At 50.6% G+C, this 18977-nt stretch overlaps 1 protein-coding gene across 6 annotated transcripts in view; it reads right to left on the bottom strand.

Annotated features, from left to right (window-relative positions):
- GPSM2 (G protein signaling modulator 2) overlaps positions 1-18977 on the bottom strand; it is an 822550-nt gene that overhangs the window by 636543 nt on the left and 167030 nt on the right. For all 6 annotated transcript variants that reach the window (XM_069641857.1, XM_069641854.1, XM_069641856.1 and 3 more), the window contains one exon: positions 13538-13759. In XM_069641857.1, the coding sequence (XP_069497958.1) occupies positions 13538-13758 (221 nt within the window). In that variant the 5' untranslated portion in view covers position 13759. The remainder of the gene's footprint in view (positions 1-13537; positions 13760-18977) is intronic.

Here is an 18977-nt window from a genome sequence, read left to right on the forward strand (position 1 = left end):
GGTGGTGGTTTTGCGGCCCCCGATTTTCTAAAATACTGGCTGGTCTCTCAAATCCAATTCACGTCATACTGGTTTATAACAAAAGACCCTCCTCCACATGTCAGTCTCGAAAAACTAACGGTCAGCGACCGGGATCTCCGCTCCCTGGTGATACAACCCATCCCATCAGCCCGTGCTCACTTGACCCGGTGGCTTGCACGTCTCTGGCATTAACGAAAACATGGAAACTGTTTGGCACTGCCCACCCTTTTCATGGCAACCTTCCGCTATGGAACTATCTCCCAGGAGTCCCACAAGTACCACCGCCAGCGGTGCGTCAGTGGGCCAAGGCGGGATATGAGCTGATCTGCGATGTCTTCGAGCAGGGCAGCTTCACCGAATGGCCGGACCTCCCATTGTCTCTGAGACGGGAGCCGTCCGTGTGGCTCCAGTACTCATCCCTCCGAAGAACCCTTAAACAACAATACCCCATGTTCCCAGCGATACCACCAGACGGCCCTGCTATTGAAGAGCTGACTTCCCCCACACCCACTAGGGGTAAGATATCCAGACTGTACACCATGGTTCAATCCAGATCTACCCCGGGTTTTACTAAACTGAGGCGAGCATGGGGAGACGACCTTGGGGTTGAGGTAACTGACGAGCGCTGGGCCCATATGAGCGCTCGCATACACGGGGTACCCTTTAACTCCCGCTGCAAATTGATTCAGCTTAAAGTACTGCATAGGTTCCATTATACCCCGAACCGATTGCACCGCATGCTTAATGATCACTCCACAAGATGCCCCAGATGTGGCCAAGATACTGCCGACTATATCCACATGATCTGGTCCTGGCCCCGCCTTGCCCAATTCTGGGGTATGGTGTGCTCAACCATGTCCGCTGTCCTTGAACACCCTATCATCCCCTCCCCAATAAGGTACCTCTTCCACGATTTCCCCGAACTACCCCAGGTCTCTAAAAAAACTGGCTGGCCTTTGTATGCTTCTCGCAGTGCGATCCATCTTACTTGGCTGGCTACGCCCCACACCCCCCACTCATGCACAATGGCTCAGGGCAATCACTTGGGCTTCAGACACTGAAGAAACCTTGTCCCTACTACAACCCTCTCACTCAAGACCCAGGGATGTCTGGCTTAAATTTCGATCCTATATGTCCGATTGCAGTGTGGCATCAGATGCATTATCCCCAGCTGTTACCCCCTCTCGCCCTGGTTCCCCCCTCATGAATCAAAGTTCCTCCGTCCTCACATCTACTCCGCTTATGTATCTAAAGGATACGACCACATTGGAAACAGTCGCTGTATGCCTGTATCATTTATGCTGTAATTACACTGTACTTTCCTTGTGTGTAACTCGCCTATGTTGTGCTGCCAAGCTAAATAAATAAAAGTGTTTTTTAAAAAACATACATGAGCAACATGGGTGAGCTATACTGAACATTTCCTAGATATAAGTAAGAGATAGCAGAATTTCGAGCAGCATTAATTATAAACCCATACTTGTTACAGGGCGTGTGAGGCGGCAACGTATGGGAGCTAACAGAACTTTGAGACACAAGCTAGGTCATTAGCATTTAATTAACATCAACAATATTTCACCGGACATGTGGGAAGAAAACATTCTGTTCAACCGGCGTACATGGCTGAGGCAAAATAAACTTTTAAGAGGCAAACTTTACATTGTATCGCGTTCTGCTTTATGTCCTGTACGCCTAGCGTTGGTCGGACGAGTATGCCGCCGCTTAGTTACCATAATGGCAATGTCTCAATTGTAGTATGCATTCAAGTTCCCAAGAGTATGCTGGTAGGCAGGGAGAGCGTGCCTTGTCCTGTATGAGCATAAAATACTATGGGGTCAGGGTGAGGCTGTGAAGAGGTAATTGGGCAGTCGCCAGGCTCGGGACAGGGGTAGCTTGTGTGTGTAGTGCCTTGGTGGGGAGGGCCGGCTCTCCCCTGCCGGTTTCAAATGGGCACAAAAAACAGGGCAGCAGCCAATCGGCAGCCACATTGGTGTAACTGGGGCACCAAAGGGTGCTGATGGTCATCATATTCGGCGGGCGGCCATCCTGGAGTGAATAAGCCTCATGGTAGGTCATGGAGGTTTGCTTGTTACTCAGAAATAGCTTGATGCAGGCGAACTACTGCACAGTTGCAGTTACCGGCAGTACAATAAATTCACAGCGATCCCGGCATCAGGAAAAAATAATTACTTTGCTTGTAATAAATTGTGGAATGAAGCCATCCAGCTTACATTGCAACAGACAGTTGCAATGGCTTGAAGGGTTCCCCCATGAGCTTAGCGAGTACTACATTGAGATCCCTTCCTGAGAGTGGGTTAGAAATGGGAGGGTGGAGTCGTTTCACTCCCTCCATGAATGCCTTAATGACTGGTACTTTCTACCACAATACTTTATTGTGGGAGATGGTTCATAAAGCCGCCAGGTGGACCTTCATAGAGTTGAAGACTAACCTTGAATCTAGCAAGTGGAGCATATAAGTTAGAATGTGAGATGGAGTACATTCTATGGGGTTTATCTGTTTAGACTGGCACCAAACTACTAATCGCCTCCACTTGTCGAAAATAACAGTGCCTAGGGTTAGGTTTTCTTGCTTCCTTTAGGATGTCCATACACCTTTGTGGCAAGTTACGATATCCGAACTCTACTTCAGGAGCCACGCTGCCAAGCTCATAGACTGAGGTTGAAGGTGCACGGCTGTTCATCCGTGCTGAGTGAGTTATGTCTGGCACACAAGTTTTATGGGATCGCACATCGCCAGTTTGCGCAGATGTGGATCCCATGGTTGTCTCGCCCACATGGGAGCAACTAGGATGAGCGTCACTTGTTCTCTTGAATCTTGTTCACCACCTTGTTCATGAGAGGAGTGGGAGGAAAAGCATAAGCAAACCTCCCTGACCACTTCATCCAAAGGGCGTTCCCCTTGGAGTCTGGTTGTGGGAACCTGGACGCGAAGGCTGGGCATTGCTTGTTTTCGCTTGTAGCAAACAAGTCTAGCGTGGGGTAACCCCATTGAGAGAAGAGGTGATCTATGACCTATGGGTTTAGTTGCCATTCGTGTTCCTCTGGTAGGGGAGCTCTGCTTAGAGAGTCTGCTAACGTATTGAGTTCCCCTGGAACGTGTTGTGAGGATAGGAATATCTTCTGTTTGAATGCCCATTCCCAAATCTGTTGTGCTAGTTTGGACAGATTTGGAGAACGAGTGCTTCCCTGTTTATGTAAAACATGACTGTTGTGCTGTCGGTGAGGACTTGTACCGACAGACCTGTTAAGTGTGTCTCGAATGCCTGAAGGGATTTGAATACTGCCAGCAAACTAACAGGTTGATGTGGTTCTGTGCCGTGGCATGAGTCCACAGCCCCTGAGCCATTTGATGAAGGTGATGAGGCCCCCCCCCAACCCGGCAAGCGAGGCGTCTGTCGTCACTATCGCTTGCACCTGTGGATCATGGAAGGGTTTTCCCCTTAACAGATTCTCCCTTGTCCACCATCGAAGGTTTTGTACAAGTGTTGGCGAAACGACCACTAGATCGTCCCACTGACCACTTGCCTGAGACCACCGTTTTGCCAACCACTCCTGCATGGGGAGCAGGCGTGCGTGCGGCACCAGGTAAATGCAAGATGCCATCATGCCTAGCAATCGCATAGCTTTGCGTACGCTTATCTGGCAACCGGCCTGATAATGTGGTATTTGCAGTAACATATTTTGGATTCTTTCTTCTGAGGGGAAGACTAAGGTCTCCCTTGTGTCTATTACAGCTCCTAGGAACTGTTTGGTTATGCTTGGCACTAGGCTTGGCTTTTTTCTCATTTATTGAAAAGCCCAATGGAAAGAGAAGATTTATCGTTCTTTGAATGTTCGTCTTGCAAATTTGTGGCGTGTCCCCTGTAATCAGCCAGTCGTCCAGGTAAGGGTACACTGGGATTGACTCCCTGTTCAGGTGCGCTGCCTCCACCGCCAGTACCTTTATTAATGCCCTTGGAGCAGAGGCTATGCCGAAGGGTAGTACTGTGAATTGGTAGTGCTGGTTTGCCATCTTGAATCCGAAGAATTTTCTGTGTGCTGGGGAACATTGAAATATGAAAATAATCCTCTTTCATATCCAGATTTGCCATGTAGTCCCTCCGCTTTAGCAGAGGGATTATTTCTTGTAGTGTAGTCACGCAGAATTTTTGTGACTTGACATATTTGTTTGCAGGACATAGGTCTAAAACTGGCCGCGTTGGTTAGATCTTTCTTGGGCACAAGGGAGTAGGTTGAATAAATACCCTTGTTTACCTGGTTGGCCGGGCCAACTTCTATGGTGTCCTTTTGGAGCAGGGTCGCAATTTCCTCAAGAAGGATGCGTTGTTCTTCCTCCGAGTTTTTCTTCTGACACAGGGGAATACTATTCCCTCGGCCTGAGGGTTTCTCTGTAAGCTGTCCCAAGGACTTAGTATCGTATAAATCTTTTGCAGACTTTAGAGCGTCCTCGACTGCCTTACCAAAGAGGACGTTCGGCTCGATAGGCATATTTAGCGTTGTTTTGTGTGCCTCCTGCTTAATGCCAGATTGGCAAAGCCAAGCATGGCGCTTTATAAGGAACAAGTTACTTACCTGTAACTGTTGTTCTCCAGCATGGGTCTGGCATGGATTCACATGCTCATGAATATTCCCCGTCGTCAGGCCGGGAATCCTTGGTATAGAAAAAAATCAGTATCAGTTTCGTTTCTGATCTGTCTTTCTCAGTAGTAACCAATCACTGGTCTCTGGGTCATACTGCCCCCAGCCAATGACTGCCCTCTCCCTAAACCCCGCCCCTGGCAGCCATCCTCAGATTTGGTAGCACGTGAAGGGGCAGTATGACCAAGTGAAGAGCCGCAGAGGGGTAGGCGGGAGGGTTCGCATCTGAATCCATGCCAGACCCATGCTGGAGAACAACAGTTACAGGTAAGTAACTTGTTCCTTCTCCAGCATGGGGTCTGGCATGGATTCAAATGCTCATGAATATAAGAATACATAGCAGTATACACATGCACAACCACGGGAGGTGGCAAAAGGCTCAATATCAAGCAATACAAAAAGGCTCAACATTAAGCAACTCTTACCTCCTCACCAGGCTCACCTTAGGCGAACAGGTTGCGCAGCACTGCCTGGCTGACTCTGGACTCCTCCCTGGAATCCCGGTCGACGCAGTAGAATATTGTGAAGGTGTGCGTCGACCTCCACGTAGCAGCCCTGCAGATGTCAAGCAGGGGCACACCAGACAGGAACGCTGTAATAGCAGCGATCGCTCTGGTCGAATGGGCCCTCGGGCGGCCTGGCAACGGTCGGTTTGCCAACCGGTGACAGTGCATGATGCAGCCGGAGCGCCATCTGGACATGGAAGTCTTCGAGAGAGCTTTCCCTTGATTCACAGGTCCAAAGTTCACAAACAGCTGTGATGTCTTCCGAAAACTCTTTGTGCGGTCCACGTAGAACTTCAGCGCTCTAGCTACATCCAGCGAGTGCAAAGTTCTCTCAGCCGGCGACGAAGGCGACAGGAAGAAAACTGGCAACACCAAGGGCTCGTTGAGGTGGAAGTCCGACGGCACCTTGGGCATGAAGGAGGGGTGCGTCCTCAGCACCACCCTGTGTCGTGAAAAGTCAAGTATGACAGGGCCTGGATCTCTCCCACTCGTCGTGCGAGGTGATGGCCACGAGGAATGCTGTTTTCCACGACAGAAACTTCAACGGCACTGAATACATAGGCTCGAATGGGGCCCCCCCCATGAGCCTAGTTAGCACCACGTTGAGCTCCCACGCCAGGGCAGGGGCCTTCACCGGCGGGAATGATCGGAACAGTCCTTTCATAAATTCCTTCACCAGACGATGAGACCACAAGGACGCCCGTCCTGTAGTTCTGGTGTAACGTGAGACGGCAGCCAGATGTACCTTGATGGAAGCGTGAGATAGGCCAGCCTTGGCCAAAGACAGTAGGTACCGCAATACTTGAGGGGCCGTAATCCGCAGAGGGTTAATCTTCTGTGCACGGCACCAGACAGAGAACCTCTTCCATTTATGTCCGTAGCACTTGAGAGTTGAAGATGCCCTGGCCTTTGCAAGAACCTCTCTACAGTCGGCCGGGATGTCGTATCCTCCAAACTCTAGTCCTGCAGGAGCCAGGCCTGCAAGTTCAGCGACTCTGGTTTGTGATGAAGAATGGCGCCTCCTTCTCTGGAGAGAAGATCCGCGTCCGTCAGCAGCTTGACTGGTGTGGACGCTGACAAGTCCAGAAAGTCTGAGAACCAGATCTGCCTCGGCCACGCCTGTGCGACGAGGATCATCCTGCACTGGGACCTCTTGAGCTGGTTGACGAGCCGGAGTAGGAACGGCGGGAATGCATAAAGGAACAGGCCGTCCCAGGGGAACGAGAAAGCTTCGCCCATGCTCCTCGGTTGGGGAAACCTGCTGGCGAACCTCCGGCACTTGGAGTTCGCCGCCGTCGCAAAGAGATCGATCTGGGGTTTGCCCCATCGTCGGAAGAGTCGGTCCAGTTGATCCTGGCGCAGTTCCCACTCGTGGCACGAGCGCAGCTCTCTGCTGAGTGAGTCGGCGATGGTGTTTTTTATCCCTGCCAGATGAAAGGGTACCAGAAACATCCCTTGGGCGACGGCCCAATGCCACAGATCCTGGGCTTCCTTGGATAGGGCAGGGGATCTGGTTCCGCCCTCCTTCCGAATGTAAAACATCGTGGTGGTGTTGTCGGTGAAGATCCTCACCACCTTGCCCTTGAGGGACGGAAGGAAGGACCTGAGGGCCCAGAACACTGCGCGGTGCTCCAAGATGTTGATGTGGAGAGTCTTCTCCTCCGGGAGCCAAAGGCCTCTCGCGTGGAGACCCCCGGTGTGCGCTCCCCAACCTTCCAGGGAGGCATCCGTCGTCACCGTCACCTGGTGGGCCGGGGCTAGGAAACCTGTTCCCGCTGTCAGATGAGCTCGGACACCCCACCATCGTATCGCCTGACGGAACGCTTTGTCGAGCGGGATCCTGTCCTCGAAGCTGCCCGTCGTCTGGATCCAGTGGGTGTCGAGGAATTCTTGCAAGGGCCGCATCCGAAGTCTGCAGTGGGGCACCAGATAAATAAGGGAGGACATCATTCCGAGGAGGGACTTGATAGACCTCACTCTGGCCACGTCCGTGGCCAGCAGACGTTGCACCTTTCCTAGGATGGCCCTTATCCTTTCCTCCGACGGTGAGGCCCGCCGCGCCACTGTGTCGAGCTGTGCTCCCAGAAACAGGGCGACTTGCGACGGGACCAGGTAGGATTTTGGAAAGTTGATGGAGAACCCCAGGTCCGTGAGCAGCTGGACGGTCTTCGCCGTGTGTTCCACGGCGAGCTCCCTTGTCCTTGCCCGTATGAGCCAGTCGTCCAGGTAGGGGTAGACGTGGATCCCCTGCAGGCGCAGCCACGCCGCCACCGGTGCTAGGCACTTGGTGAACACCCTGGGCGCCGATTTTAATCCGAACGGGAGGGCCTTGAACTGGTAGTGCCGCCCTTTGACCACGAACCTGAGGAACTTTCGGTGTCTCTTTAGAATAGGGTTGTGGAAGTAAGCATCCTCCAAGTCCAACGACGACAGGAAATTGCCCTCCTCCAGCTGTCCCAGCACGTGCTGGAGGGTGACCATCCGGAACTTCTGTGCCTTGATGTATTTGTTTAGTTGTCGCAGGTCCAGGATGGGACACCATCCTCCTGTCTTCGTCTTCACGAGGAAGTATCTTGAGTAAACTCCCGAGCCCCGAAGCCTCTTCGGGACGAGCTCGATGGCCCCTTTCCTGAGCATCGCCCTTACTTCCAACAGCAGTTGAGGGACGTGATTTTCCTTCCTGGCCACGGGAGGAATGCGGGGGCACCTCTTCTGGAACTCGAGGGCGTGCCCCAGGGCCAGGGCGTCCAGCACCCAACGGTCGGTGGAGATGGACTCCCACACGCCGACGAACTTCGTCAGCAGGCCTCCCACCGGGGTGCTTCGGCGGGGGCCCGACCTGACGGTCGGTTCAATCTTGCTTGGAGGCCGCTTTGCCTCCTTGACCACCTTGGCGACGACGGCGGGATCCACCTGACTTGCCGCGTCCCCTGTAGGCCTCCTGCGATGAAGACCTTGCCGCTTGACGGTACGTAGAGGAGCTGCTGCCGGCTCCCTTGGAGGCACCCAGTCTGCCTCCGGAGCTCCGAAAGGACGGCTGTCGCTGTTGGAGCACACCCAGTGCACGGGCCGTCTCCGTGTCCGTCTTGATCGCCTGAAGGGATTCATCAACCGCCTTGCCAAAAAGGTTGTTCCCATCGAAAGGCATGTCCAAAACCTTGGTCTGAACGTCCTGGCGGAAATCCGTCGCCTTGAGCCATCCTCGTCGTCTCAGGCAAACGCTGTTGCCCAACTGACGGAAACCGGTGTCGGCGATGTCCGTAGCCACCGTAATGGCGTGGTCCGAGGCAATCTCACCTTCCTGCAAGATTTCCAGGGCCTCAGCCCTCTTGGCATCCGGAAAGAAGTCCAACAGAGGGGCGATCTTGAACCACAACTCCCTGTCGTAGCGGGCTACGATGGCCAGGGTGTTGGCCGCCTTGATGATCGTCGCTGCAGATGAGATGACCCGTCGTCCCATCGCATCCAGCTTCCTACCCTTGCCGTCCGGAGAGGAGGTTGAAGTCGAGGCCGATGCATCCCCCGCTTTCTTCTTGGCCGCCGCCGAAACAACAGAGTCCGGGGTAGGTTGCGCCCTAAAGCACAAGGGGGCAGCGTCGGGGACCCGGTACTTCTTCTCGTACCGGTCCCGCTTCGCAGGAGCCATGGCAGGGCTCTTGAGGAGGACGAGCCCCTCATCCCAGATGTCATCAAGAAGCGGTACGGCGAGGACCGTCTTCTTTTTAGCCTCGCGCCATTGGTAAAGGAACCCCTCCTTCTTTTCCTCGGGGCAGAGCTGGAAATCAATGCATGGAAGGATCCAATCTCGTTGGGCAGGGACGCCAGGGCAGGGGGCGATGGGGGACACATCCCGTCGTCGCCTCCGTCGTCATCCGTACCCGTCGTAGTCGTGTCCATGCCTGTATCATCCCCATCGGTAGTGGACCGGGGGGAAGGCAGAGAAGGCCGCAAAGGCGAGAGAGGAGGCCTAGGATGCGTCCTCCTCCTCCTCTTAAGTGGCTGGCTCTCCGAAGGTCCTGGCTTCGGTTCCTCCGTCGGGTCTGGCTCAGGCACCTCCGTCGGGGGAAGAGGCAACCTAGTCCTCGTCTCCGAGCATAAGGACTGGATGGCTGACAAAAGGGCCGCCGAGGGGTCCTGCGGCGCCGGAAACGACGGGAGCGAGGGCTCTTGAGGAGCCTCGTCTGCGTCACCGTCGCCCTCCTCGGGATCCCTCCCGATGGGCTGGGCCTCCTCCAAGACTTGGATGAGCTCCTCTTCAGAGGTCGTGTCCGTATCCACGATGGCCACCAACCCCTCACCCCACCCTTTCCAACGAGGACTTCGTGGGGGTCTTCGATGGGCCTGAAAGACGACTCCCTCCGCGGTGGCAGGGAGACTCTGGTACCTGAGGGCGCCTCCACTGGTGTAGCCTCCACAGGCTGAGCCAGGGCTGCGGCGAAATCCTCAATCGAGGTCTTAGCAGGGTGAATTAAGGCCAACGTCACCTTCTGTATGCCTGGGGCCTTCACCTTGGGGGGGAGGGTCCAGCCTCGCTCCCCCTCTGCCGGAATCTTCGAGATCGACCGGGACCTCTCCAGAAGCTTCGCCGGGTTCTCGGACTTCCTCTTACCCGAGCCAGAGCATTGGCTCGTGGTCGATGGCGCCGGGGAGGATGCGCCCTGCCTGGCAGCCAAGGAGCCCGACCGTTCGGCACTCCCGGTGCCCGCGGACTCGCGGTGCTTAGCCTTTTGTTGGGCCCCCCGTCGCCGGAGCACCCTCACAGGACTTAGAAGACCGCTCGGACTTCTTTTTCTTCTTCTCGCCCGGCGGGCTCTTACCTTCCAGCCAGTTGGCGAGACGGAGGTGGCGATCCTTCATGGTCCGCTCCGACATGTTCCCACAAAACGCGCAGTCCTTTTCCTTGTGCGTCTTGTCCTCATGGAGACAGTAGTGGCATAACGAATGCTCGTCCTCCTTGAAAAGGTTCTGAAGCTGGCATCCAGGGCAGGTCCTGTACAGCTTCCCGGGCTTCGAGCTCCCTTTCTCCTGGGCCATGTCCGTGGTAGGCCTCGGAACTTCTGGAATCCTCCAAAAGCGTAACTCGACGAAACCTTCACCCTTGAGGGGCGTAGAAACTCCGAAACGGATCCCCGTTGATCGGAAGTAGAAACGGTGGAGCTTGAGGCTCTATTTAACCGAAAAAAGGAGAAAAAACCCCTGAAAAAAGCACGAAAACGCAGCAAAAGCTTGAGAGCTAAGCACGAGGACTCCCAACACTTGAACGTGCGGTAAAAATCTGAGGATGGCTGCCGGAGGCGGGGCTTAGGGAGAGGGCAGTCATTGGCTGGGGGCAGTATGACCCAGAGACCAGTGATTGGTTACTACTGAGAAAGACAGATCAGAAACGAAACTGATACTGATTTTTTCTATACCGAGGATTCCCGGCCTGACGACGGGGAATATTCATGAGCATGTGAATCCATGCCAGACCCCATGCTGGAGAATAGTGCCTTCTGCAATTATTCTTCCAGCATTGTCAGCAGCGTTCGAATTGTTCCCGAGGATGCAGATCGAGGCAGCTGTGCACTCTGCTGCTACCTGGGCCAATTGAGTTTTTAAGGGTTCCGGGGCTGACGATAGTAGTGCAGACACTTCGTCCCATTTATGAAAATTATAGCTAGCTAAGAGTGTTGCATTGTTAGCTATTCTAGCTTGAAAAGCTGCAGAAGAGGCTACCTTCCTGCCCATAGTGTATAGGCATTTGCTTTCCTTGTCAGGTGGCACCACAGAGGAAGCTAGTGGAGTACCTGCACTCTTTCTTGTGGTTGTGACCACGAGACAGTCCGGTTTAAGCTGTCCCCTGATATAGAGGGGGTCCGTGGGAGCTGGACGGAAGAGCTTCTCTATGCGTTGGTTAACCGCATGCGTCTGATTTGGTGTTTCCAGAGAAGGCTGGATCCTTCTCTGGACAGATTGTAGGATTGGAACAAACTGAGTAACAGATTTTTTTTAACCCACAGGATATACTCAACAAAATCCTTGTCCTGCTGGGTCTCTGGTGTTCTGATCTGGAAGTGTTCAGCTACTTTAATGAGCATGTCATTAAGAAGGGGCTGGTTGTCAATAGGCGAATCAGTCACTCGGGGATCTTGGTTGATGGGAGATGCTATAGTGTACATATTTGTCTCGTCGTCCCCATAGCCCTCTTCTGTGCCGTCTCGAGCTGCATAAGTATCTACAGAATCAGTATCCTCGTCATAACAGTCTGTGTCATAAAGATCAAAGTAGGGAGTATCAACCTGTGGAGAAATATCCAGGGTGTCTGGACGAGATTTCTTAGATGGAGGTTGACTAGTAGGGACATTAGCAAAGGCTTGGGAACCAGAGGCAGCTGAGTGTTTTCATAAAAATTGCCAATAAAGGTCATCCTCCTCATGACCCTATCTATGCCTTCACGTGTCCATTAGGCTGAACTCGGAATGGACATAGGGCCTAGCGTGGAAGCCTGAGAGGAGGTTATAGTGCCTACTGAGGAGTCCTTTTCAAGAGGAGTACCTTGGTCTGGTAAGGAATCTTGAGAACCCTTTTGAGTGTGGGGAGCCTTGTGAGGCTGGGAACCCTTATGAGGCTGGGCCTTGGAAGAGGAGAGTAACCTAATCTTATGAGGAGTCTTGGAAGAGCTCTTTTTAGACTACACTCCTTCTCCTTTCCAACCCCTTTCGGGATGCGTTTTTCCAGTAAGTGGGCTAGTCCCGACTGCACTGAGGGCTTACCAGATTTCGACAAAATGTCGAACCTCGGTAGTAGAGTGGCCCGACGCCTCATCAGCACCGACAGTCGGGGCCTGTCATGTGGCGATTGGGATCGCGAAAGCCCAGAGGACAGTGAACTTGTGGACCTCTCCCTACATGTCGTGCGTGGGCCCTTAGTCGACAACCGTGTCGAGTATCGGTCCTAGGTTGTGTGTTTAGTGGAAGTAGGGGTCATGAGAGCGCCTGTGCCACCGGGGGTCGTCACCATAACAGGACCGCTGGCCTGTCTGTTGGGGTCGGGGGCTAGCGCTTGGGAAACTAGTGTCTCCCCTTCGCCGTCTGAAATGGCATTATTGCTACCATCGCTGAAGGTCCCTTCCACGTCTATGGTGGCTTCAGCCTACATATCTTGGTGGGCCCAGCGTTTCGTCTTACGGTCCTTCAATGTCTTTGGTTTGAAGAGCCTACAGGCTCGACACTTCTCCTCGATATGATCTTGTGGGAGGCAGAGATTGCACACCAGGTGCTTGTCGACCCACAGGAATTTCATCCTGCAACTTGGGCAGAACTTAAAAGGGGTCTTATCCATGATAACATGAAATGGTAGCTAGGCAAATCTAATGTAGGAAAAGGGGAAAATACATTCTCAATGACCTACCCCCTCTCTCCATACTGCGTGGGCCGATGCCCGGTGCGGCCCTCACGGGCCGAACGGATTCGTCGAAAAGATCTTCTTCGCCGATCGTCTTCCTTCACCGTATTCGAAGATGAACTTGATAGTCGGTGAATAAAGGATAGGAAGAGAGATCGATCTTTAATTATTATAATCAATGGCGATATGCCGAATGAGGAACCCCGCTATTGTGCGTCCGTCTACGATGGTGGAAAAAAACAATCTGAGGGACCTCGAAGCGTGAAGGGCCATGGGTTCAGTGGACATCATACTAGGGATAGTATTACTGGCACGCCCTGTAGACATCCCTTTTTCGAATTTTGAAAAACAACAACTGTAATACTCTGAAACTTCCACTAGATGTCGGCCTATGCACAGCATGTGATCCAAGCAGATTCCACAAGCCTCAGAAATATAAATATTAATGATAGGACATATTTCAATTCCTTTTTTTTCACCCCTTCCAAGCCTCGGTTGTTGATGGTACATTTTAAAGATCTTTCCATTTTCAGTTTGCTTTAGTTTCTGCTTTGACTGAATAGCAATCAAATGCGAACCCACACCATTAGGGGTTCAGAATACAGGGACCAAAATAAATTTGACCAGTGTCTACAGGACTTTGGGGAGTCTCAGATTTTACTGATCACCCTCTCCAAATTAGGAGGCATGTATACGCCTTATGACAAAACGGAAGCACGTTTTACGGTGTGTGTATTGTATACGCACGCATTCAAATGACACATTAGAAACTCACATCCAGCCATAGGGATCACATGTTGTTAGTACAGTCAGAAAAAGCAAATGCTTTGCGTTACTTGCCACCACTTATTGATCAGGACAAACATCAATGAACAAGCCGGCAGCTAATTGTAATAGAACTAAAATTCAATTTTCAAGATGTGTTTTTATAAAATTTCAAAAAGTAAGCAAAGGAAAAAGGCTCATACCTGGCAAGTGTTAAATCGTGGTGATGGTATTCCAAAGCTTTCTGATACTCGTGCAGGTAAAAATATGCATTGCCCAGCTGACTGTAAATAGCACTGAGCGTTTTTAAGTCTTCTGTTCCAACCTGAACTGCAGCTTCAAAAAAGGAGACTCCAGCTTGACAGTCTCCCGACTTGCAGAGCCTTTCTCCTTCCAAGGCCAGCTCGAGGCATGAGGCTTCCATTCTGTGGGATACAATATTAAAAGTAGCTAAAACCTTTGAATACACCATCCTTTGTCATCTTAAAGTAGGCGCATCATTAAACACAATGGGTTTAGACTTAGACACACACACACACACACACTTTTTTTTGTATTGTGTATAGTGTCCAGAGAATCCCTTGATGGTGGCAAAAGTTGTTCACTGTAACAACACTAGTGATATTAGAGCATACTTTTAAGTTACTAAGCATTATAGTAAGAGGAAAACAAAACAATTAGAATTAAAAGAAGCAAACAAGAAATCCATGCATGTTCGGCCTACTTACTGTATGGAACCATCTCATCCCTTTAGAACATGCCATTTAGACCGGAGCATATGTAGCCAGCTAAATGGGAAGTACATGTGGAAATACACTGGAGAAATGAATAACCAAAGGCTGACTAATTACATTTAACCGCAGTATTGCCAGTTCACCAATTTTAAATTAGCACACAGTGGGGTAAAGTAGAGGGTACACCTCATGCAATGAGCTTCGAGGAGCAGCAGTCGAGAACTACATGACATTTCACTATCAAATATCTGTGCTGAGCATCTAGAAGCAAAACTGCAATCAGTCTCCGTGCTTTGTTGACAATATTTATTAACTATAAATTACGCTCAAATGTGTATTTCAATGAGACCCCTCACGATGCTTTTTTAAAATTTCATTTCAGGATTCAGGAACTGTCACTGCTCCAGGGTTTCTCCATCCACAGCACGTATCAGTTGTTCGGCTTCAGTTATTGCAAAACAAGCCTTTTCTCTATTCCCTCAAAATTAAATCGTAGACTGAAAACGTTAGCAGCTTTAACGACACTATGAACAAAACGAAAACGAACATCATTTGCGTTGCACACACTGCCAATAATTGGCAATCGTGCTGTGTTATTGGCTCTTGCTTTGCTCGGGACCGATAACACAGCTATACAAACGTGACAAATAAAATGAACTTTGCAACAGTCAACTAACCACTGTTATCGACTGCAAATGTAGCCACTTATGCCACATTATCAATTACGGATTAGTGTAAACCTCTGCGTTTCAAGAAAACAGGTTGCGAGAATAACAGTTTTGCTACACTCTCCATGCCTCCTACGCAGCAGGCAGATTTTACAGATCATGCATAAGTTATAAACCGATCAGTTACACGTCTTAGAGATCTTACAATGATTCACAACTAAGTAAAATACGATTTACAGCCGCTTTGAAACGTTTGATAATTTTTCATGAGGAAACCTCAAATGGGATTGCATGCCACGAGTTTGGTAAGCAATTGCCATCCCGTAATGCATTTTGTAGCCATTTAGTGAATACCAGGGAACGGGTGCTGTATTATTTACGGTGGTCGTATTCGGGAAAAGGCGGAGTGAGTCATTGAGAATATAATGCAGGAACCAACAGAAATAATCTCTACCACCAATGCCTATTTATACTCAGGAAATCGTCAGGAATACAGGCGAGCATATTACTTGTTTGATCTTGCTCTGTTCATACGTTGTCAGTCAAAGTGTGCTGTTGTGCAATGCGCGTAAGGCTATATAGGTCAAACTGGTTGCACCTCGTATGTACCATGATATAAAAATGACTGTCCCATTCTGACAATGGTGAAATAATACTATCATCATCATGGGCGACTAAGATGGTGACACAGGGGGTGCAGCCATCGACGCCTGCAGCACCTTTTGGTGACTGAACCGGGTTGCCAGCAATAGGTTTAAAACCGTTGGGCCTGCTAGGCCTCATTCTGCACCTTTCAGTTTTGGGGTTAACGGCTACAGCAGATGTCAAAGGTTCAGGGCTCTGCAAGCTCACAAACTATACCAGCGAATGACCAGAATAGGAACCTGGAGGCTGATCACAGCACGAACCCTGCTGCTAAAGGCCCCGAGACCTGCTGCTGGTGGGGGGAGAGCAGGGAAGAGGTAAGTCATAGAACTAGACACAATTGGGACTCCTGCCGTAGGATCTTGGGACCAGCCGCTAAGGGATCTCAAGCTCTTCGTATGTAGCAACAAGCACAGTATTAATCGAGCCTTAGTTGCACTTCACCGCTGTGTTGATTGAAATAATGAGGTAGGCACGGAGGTGGGTTGGGGGTGGGGGGGATTCAACGGATGCGTTATTAACTGGCAAACCCCAGCGCCCTGCAGCTCTCTCTACCAGCCAACAACTGATGCAGAATGTGGAACCTTGGACATAGGTAAACATGTCCAAGGCTCCATTACAACACTTCTTCTCGAATGCAAGAACAAAGAAATAACAAAAGAAAGAAAAAGGTAAACACATAAGACAAATGCTAAATGGAAGAAAACAGGAAAACATGTAGACTAATCATGCTCTAATAACGTGCAATGCAAAACCGCAATGAAAAACATGTGACCACTGGGTGGGCAACATGAACGGCCACTCCTCACACAATCAATAATGTGAACTGCTCTGCAGAGACGACCAATCCCTTGCCCCCAACCAAAACACTTCTCCAACATACCACAAACCCCCTCAACCAACCGCACCTCCCCTACCAGAACCCCACCGGACATAATCCTTGAACCTTATGGGTGGCAGTCTGATTCTTGCCGGGCGAGACCGGATCACAATCCCCACATTGAGCCCCTCCTGGACCTGGCACAACACTCCCTTCCGATTGAACACCCAGCGGAATGAAACAGCTGTACAGGCGGAACAGAAACCGGAACACTCACTTCCACCTCTCCAATGCCCTCTCCTCCTCTCTCATTGTCACTCGTACCGGGAATTCCAAACGGACAACACACTCCTCATCAGGAACCACTGAACCAGGATCAGCCCCCCCTCCCCCGTTAAGTACCACAATCCTCCTTTTACTCCACCTTGATTCATCATCCAGTACCACATACCCTGCAAAAACCTTCAGCACAGCGCAGCGCAGGGATCCATGTATACACTGGCTCCCTTCGGTACAAACCAGGGATTTCTTACCCAGACCCGATCAACAGACACATCGAGGGACTTTCTTCCTAGATGCCCCTCACTCACCCTTTGTCGTTCCCGCACCCTTTCCAAAACTCCTGCCATGTCTAGCTCGAAACGGACACTGCCTCCCAACGCTGCAACCCTCAATTTGGTGCCAGGTTTACTACCCCTCATGAGATCAAAACGGAGGAACGCCTGTAGCCACCGACGGTGTGTGCCTGTATGCTGACAAAGCCTCCAACACCTTGGTCCAGCACAACCCGTTAGCCACTACAAACTGTATTGCTCCCTTGACAAAACGGTTCATCCTCTCCACTAGACCGTTAGCGAACAGATTATATAATGCATTCTTGTGATGCCCCAATTCCCAACTTGCTCATTAACTCTTGCATGCAACCCGCTACAAACTGCACTTGTTATCCGTAACAATGCTGGTAGGCACTCCCTCCCCGTCAAAGACCTTGTTGAGGAATGACACAATCTTCCCTGTCAAAGATCTTGTTGAGGAACGACACGATCTTCCCGGGCGTGACAGTTTCCAAAGCAGTTGCTTCCACCCAACGTGAGGTATAATCAACTAACACTACAACAAATCTAAACTCTCCACCCAAAACATCCATGGGGCCTACAAAGTCAATCGCCAACTGTGACCACACATCCTCAGGAATCTCAACAGGGTACACCTGCTGCGCTTGGAGTACCTTACTTTTGTCACTTAAAGCACACGCTGTGCAATCTCTCACCACCATTTCGACCTCCTCCTCCATACCACGCCACCAGAGCGAGTCCCTCAACCTTCTCTTCATCAATGATCTCCCTAAATGTCCTTCATGCGCCAGATTCACCAACCTGGTCCTCAAACTGCATGGAGGAACTAACCTCTCTGCCCTCGCAATGCCCCACGGGCCTTCTGACAATTCGTGCCATACATGCTCATACCCCGTACCTACCACTGTGCCCTCCCGCTCGGACGCGCCACCCCTCAAAGCCGTATCCACAGCACATTCCTTGTCCCACTCTTGGCAGATACGATCTCTAGGGCCTAACAGAAGCTATTGATACTTTTCCCGAATTGAATGTGGGCTATTGTGGGAAAACCTCAAGTGTGTAATACGGGGTGAATGCATATCCAAAGAGGCAGGGATTCTCAGGCAGATTAGGAGGGAATAGGCAAATAAAGAGAGTATCATACGGATGCTTCAGACGACAAAACCAACCCCCACAAATCAAAGACAAGCTAAGATCCTGAAACAATTGCAAGAAATCCAGACACTGGCACTCAGGGAGGTCAAATACATGAACTGAGGTCCAATTCTCACTGAAAGGGGGCAGCTTCAAAATAAGTCCATGTAGGAGGATTGAATACTTTATCACCTTATATAACCCTTTTGCTACACCCACAAGCAACATGTCAATTCCATCAAGGTAGGAATTTACTGTGGGCTATTCATAGTCAAATTACTGAGGTAACCTCAGTTGTAACCTGTATAGTGGTCACCACCACCCACTATCTTCAGCTGGTTTGAAAGAGCCCAGACCAGACTGTATCCCTATGGACTTTGTCAAATGTTAATTTGGAGTCTGGTGACTCTCCCTCCCACAAAAAGTTTGGGCTAAAGTTATATTTTGATTTGGGGCTGTGTAAAAGCGGTATCATAACAGCCCCAACAGAAAGCCTTATTGTTGGTAAACCTCAGAGATTTTCTGCAATAAGTGCACTATTAAAACGGTCAACAAACAGTCATGGGCACCCCTCGGCAAGAACGAATACGGCTAAATGACCGGCTCTTTGGGAAGGTACCCACTCGAGAGTCCGCAACCACACTTTAGCTCACTGTACCTTTCACGGAAGGGAAATATCTATTTGCATACCAGTCTTTGTCCCGCGCAAATGGGCAGTCCACCACCGAAATGCTTTGGCAATTCTCTTCTGAACAAGGGTACCAACAGCAACCCCAGACACGCGTTTCAGCCTTTTAACATTTCAAAATACAAGCCACTGGCCATGCATAAAAAGTCACCTCAACTCTCCAACTACCCACAGCACACCCGTTACACACCAAATCACTGGCGAGTGGTCAGTGCATATGTTGAAGCCTGTCCCCTATTTTTCAGACTGTCACCTATTTTTCTTTTATATAGATTCAGGGACTTGCCTTTCCCCCCACCAGGTTCCTCTCGTCTCCCACTTCTCTCTTCTAGGCATATTCCATACCAGCATTCTTCTTAGTCTCTCAGTCACTTACTTC

The sequence above is a fragment of the Ambystoma mexicanum genome, chromosome 1q (assembly GCF_040938575.1).
Source record: "Ambystoma mexicanum isolate Mex_15411 chromosome 1q, UKY_AmexF1_1, whole genome shotgun sequence".
NCBI lineage: Eukaryota > Metazoa > Chordata > Amphibia > Caudata > Ambystomatidae > Ambystoma > Ambystoma mexicanum.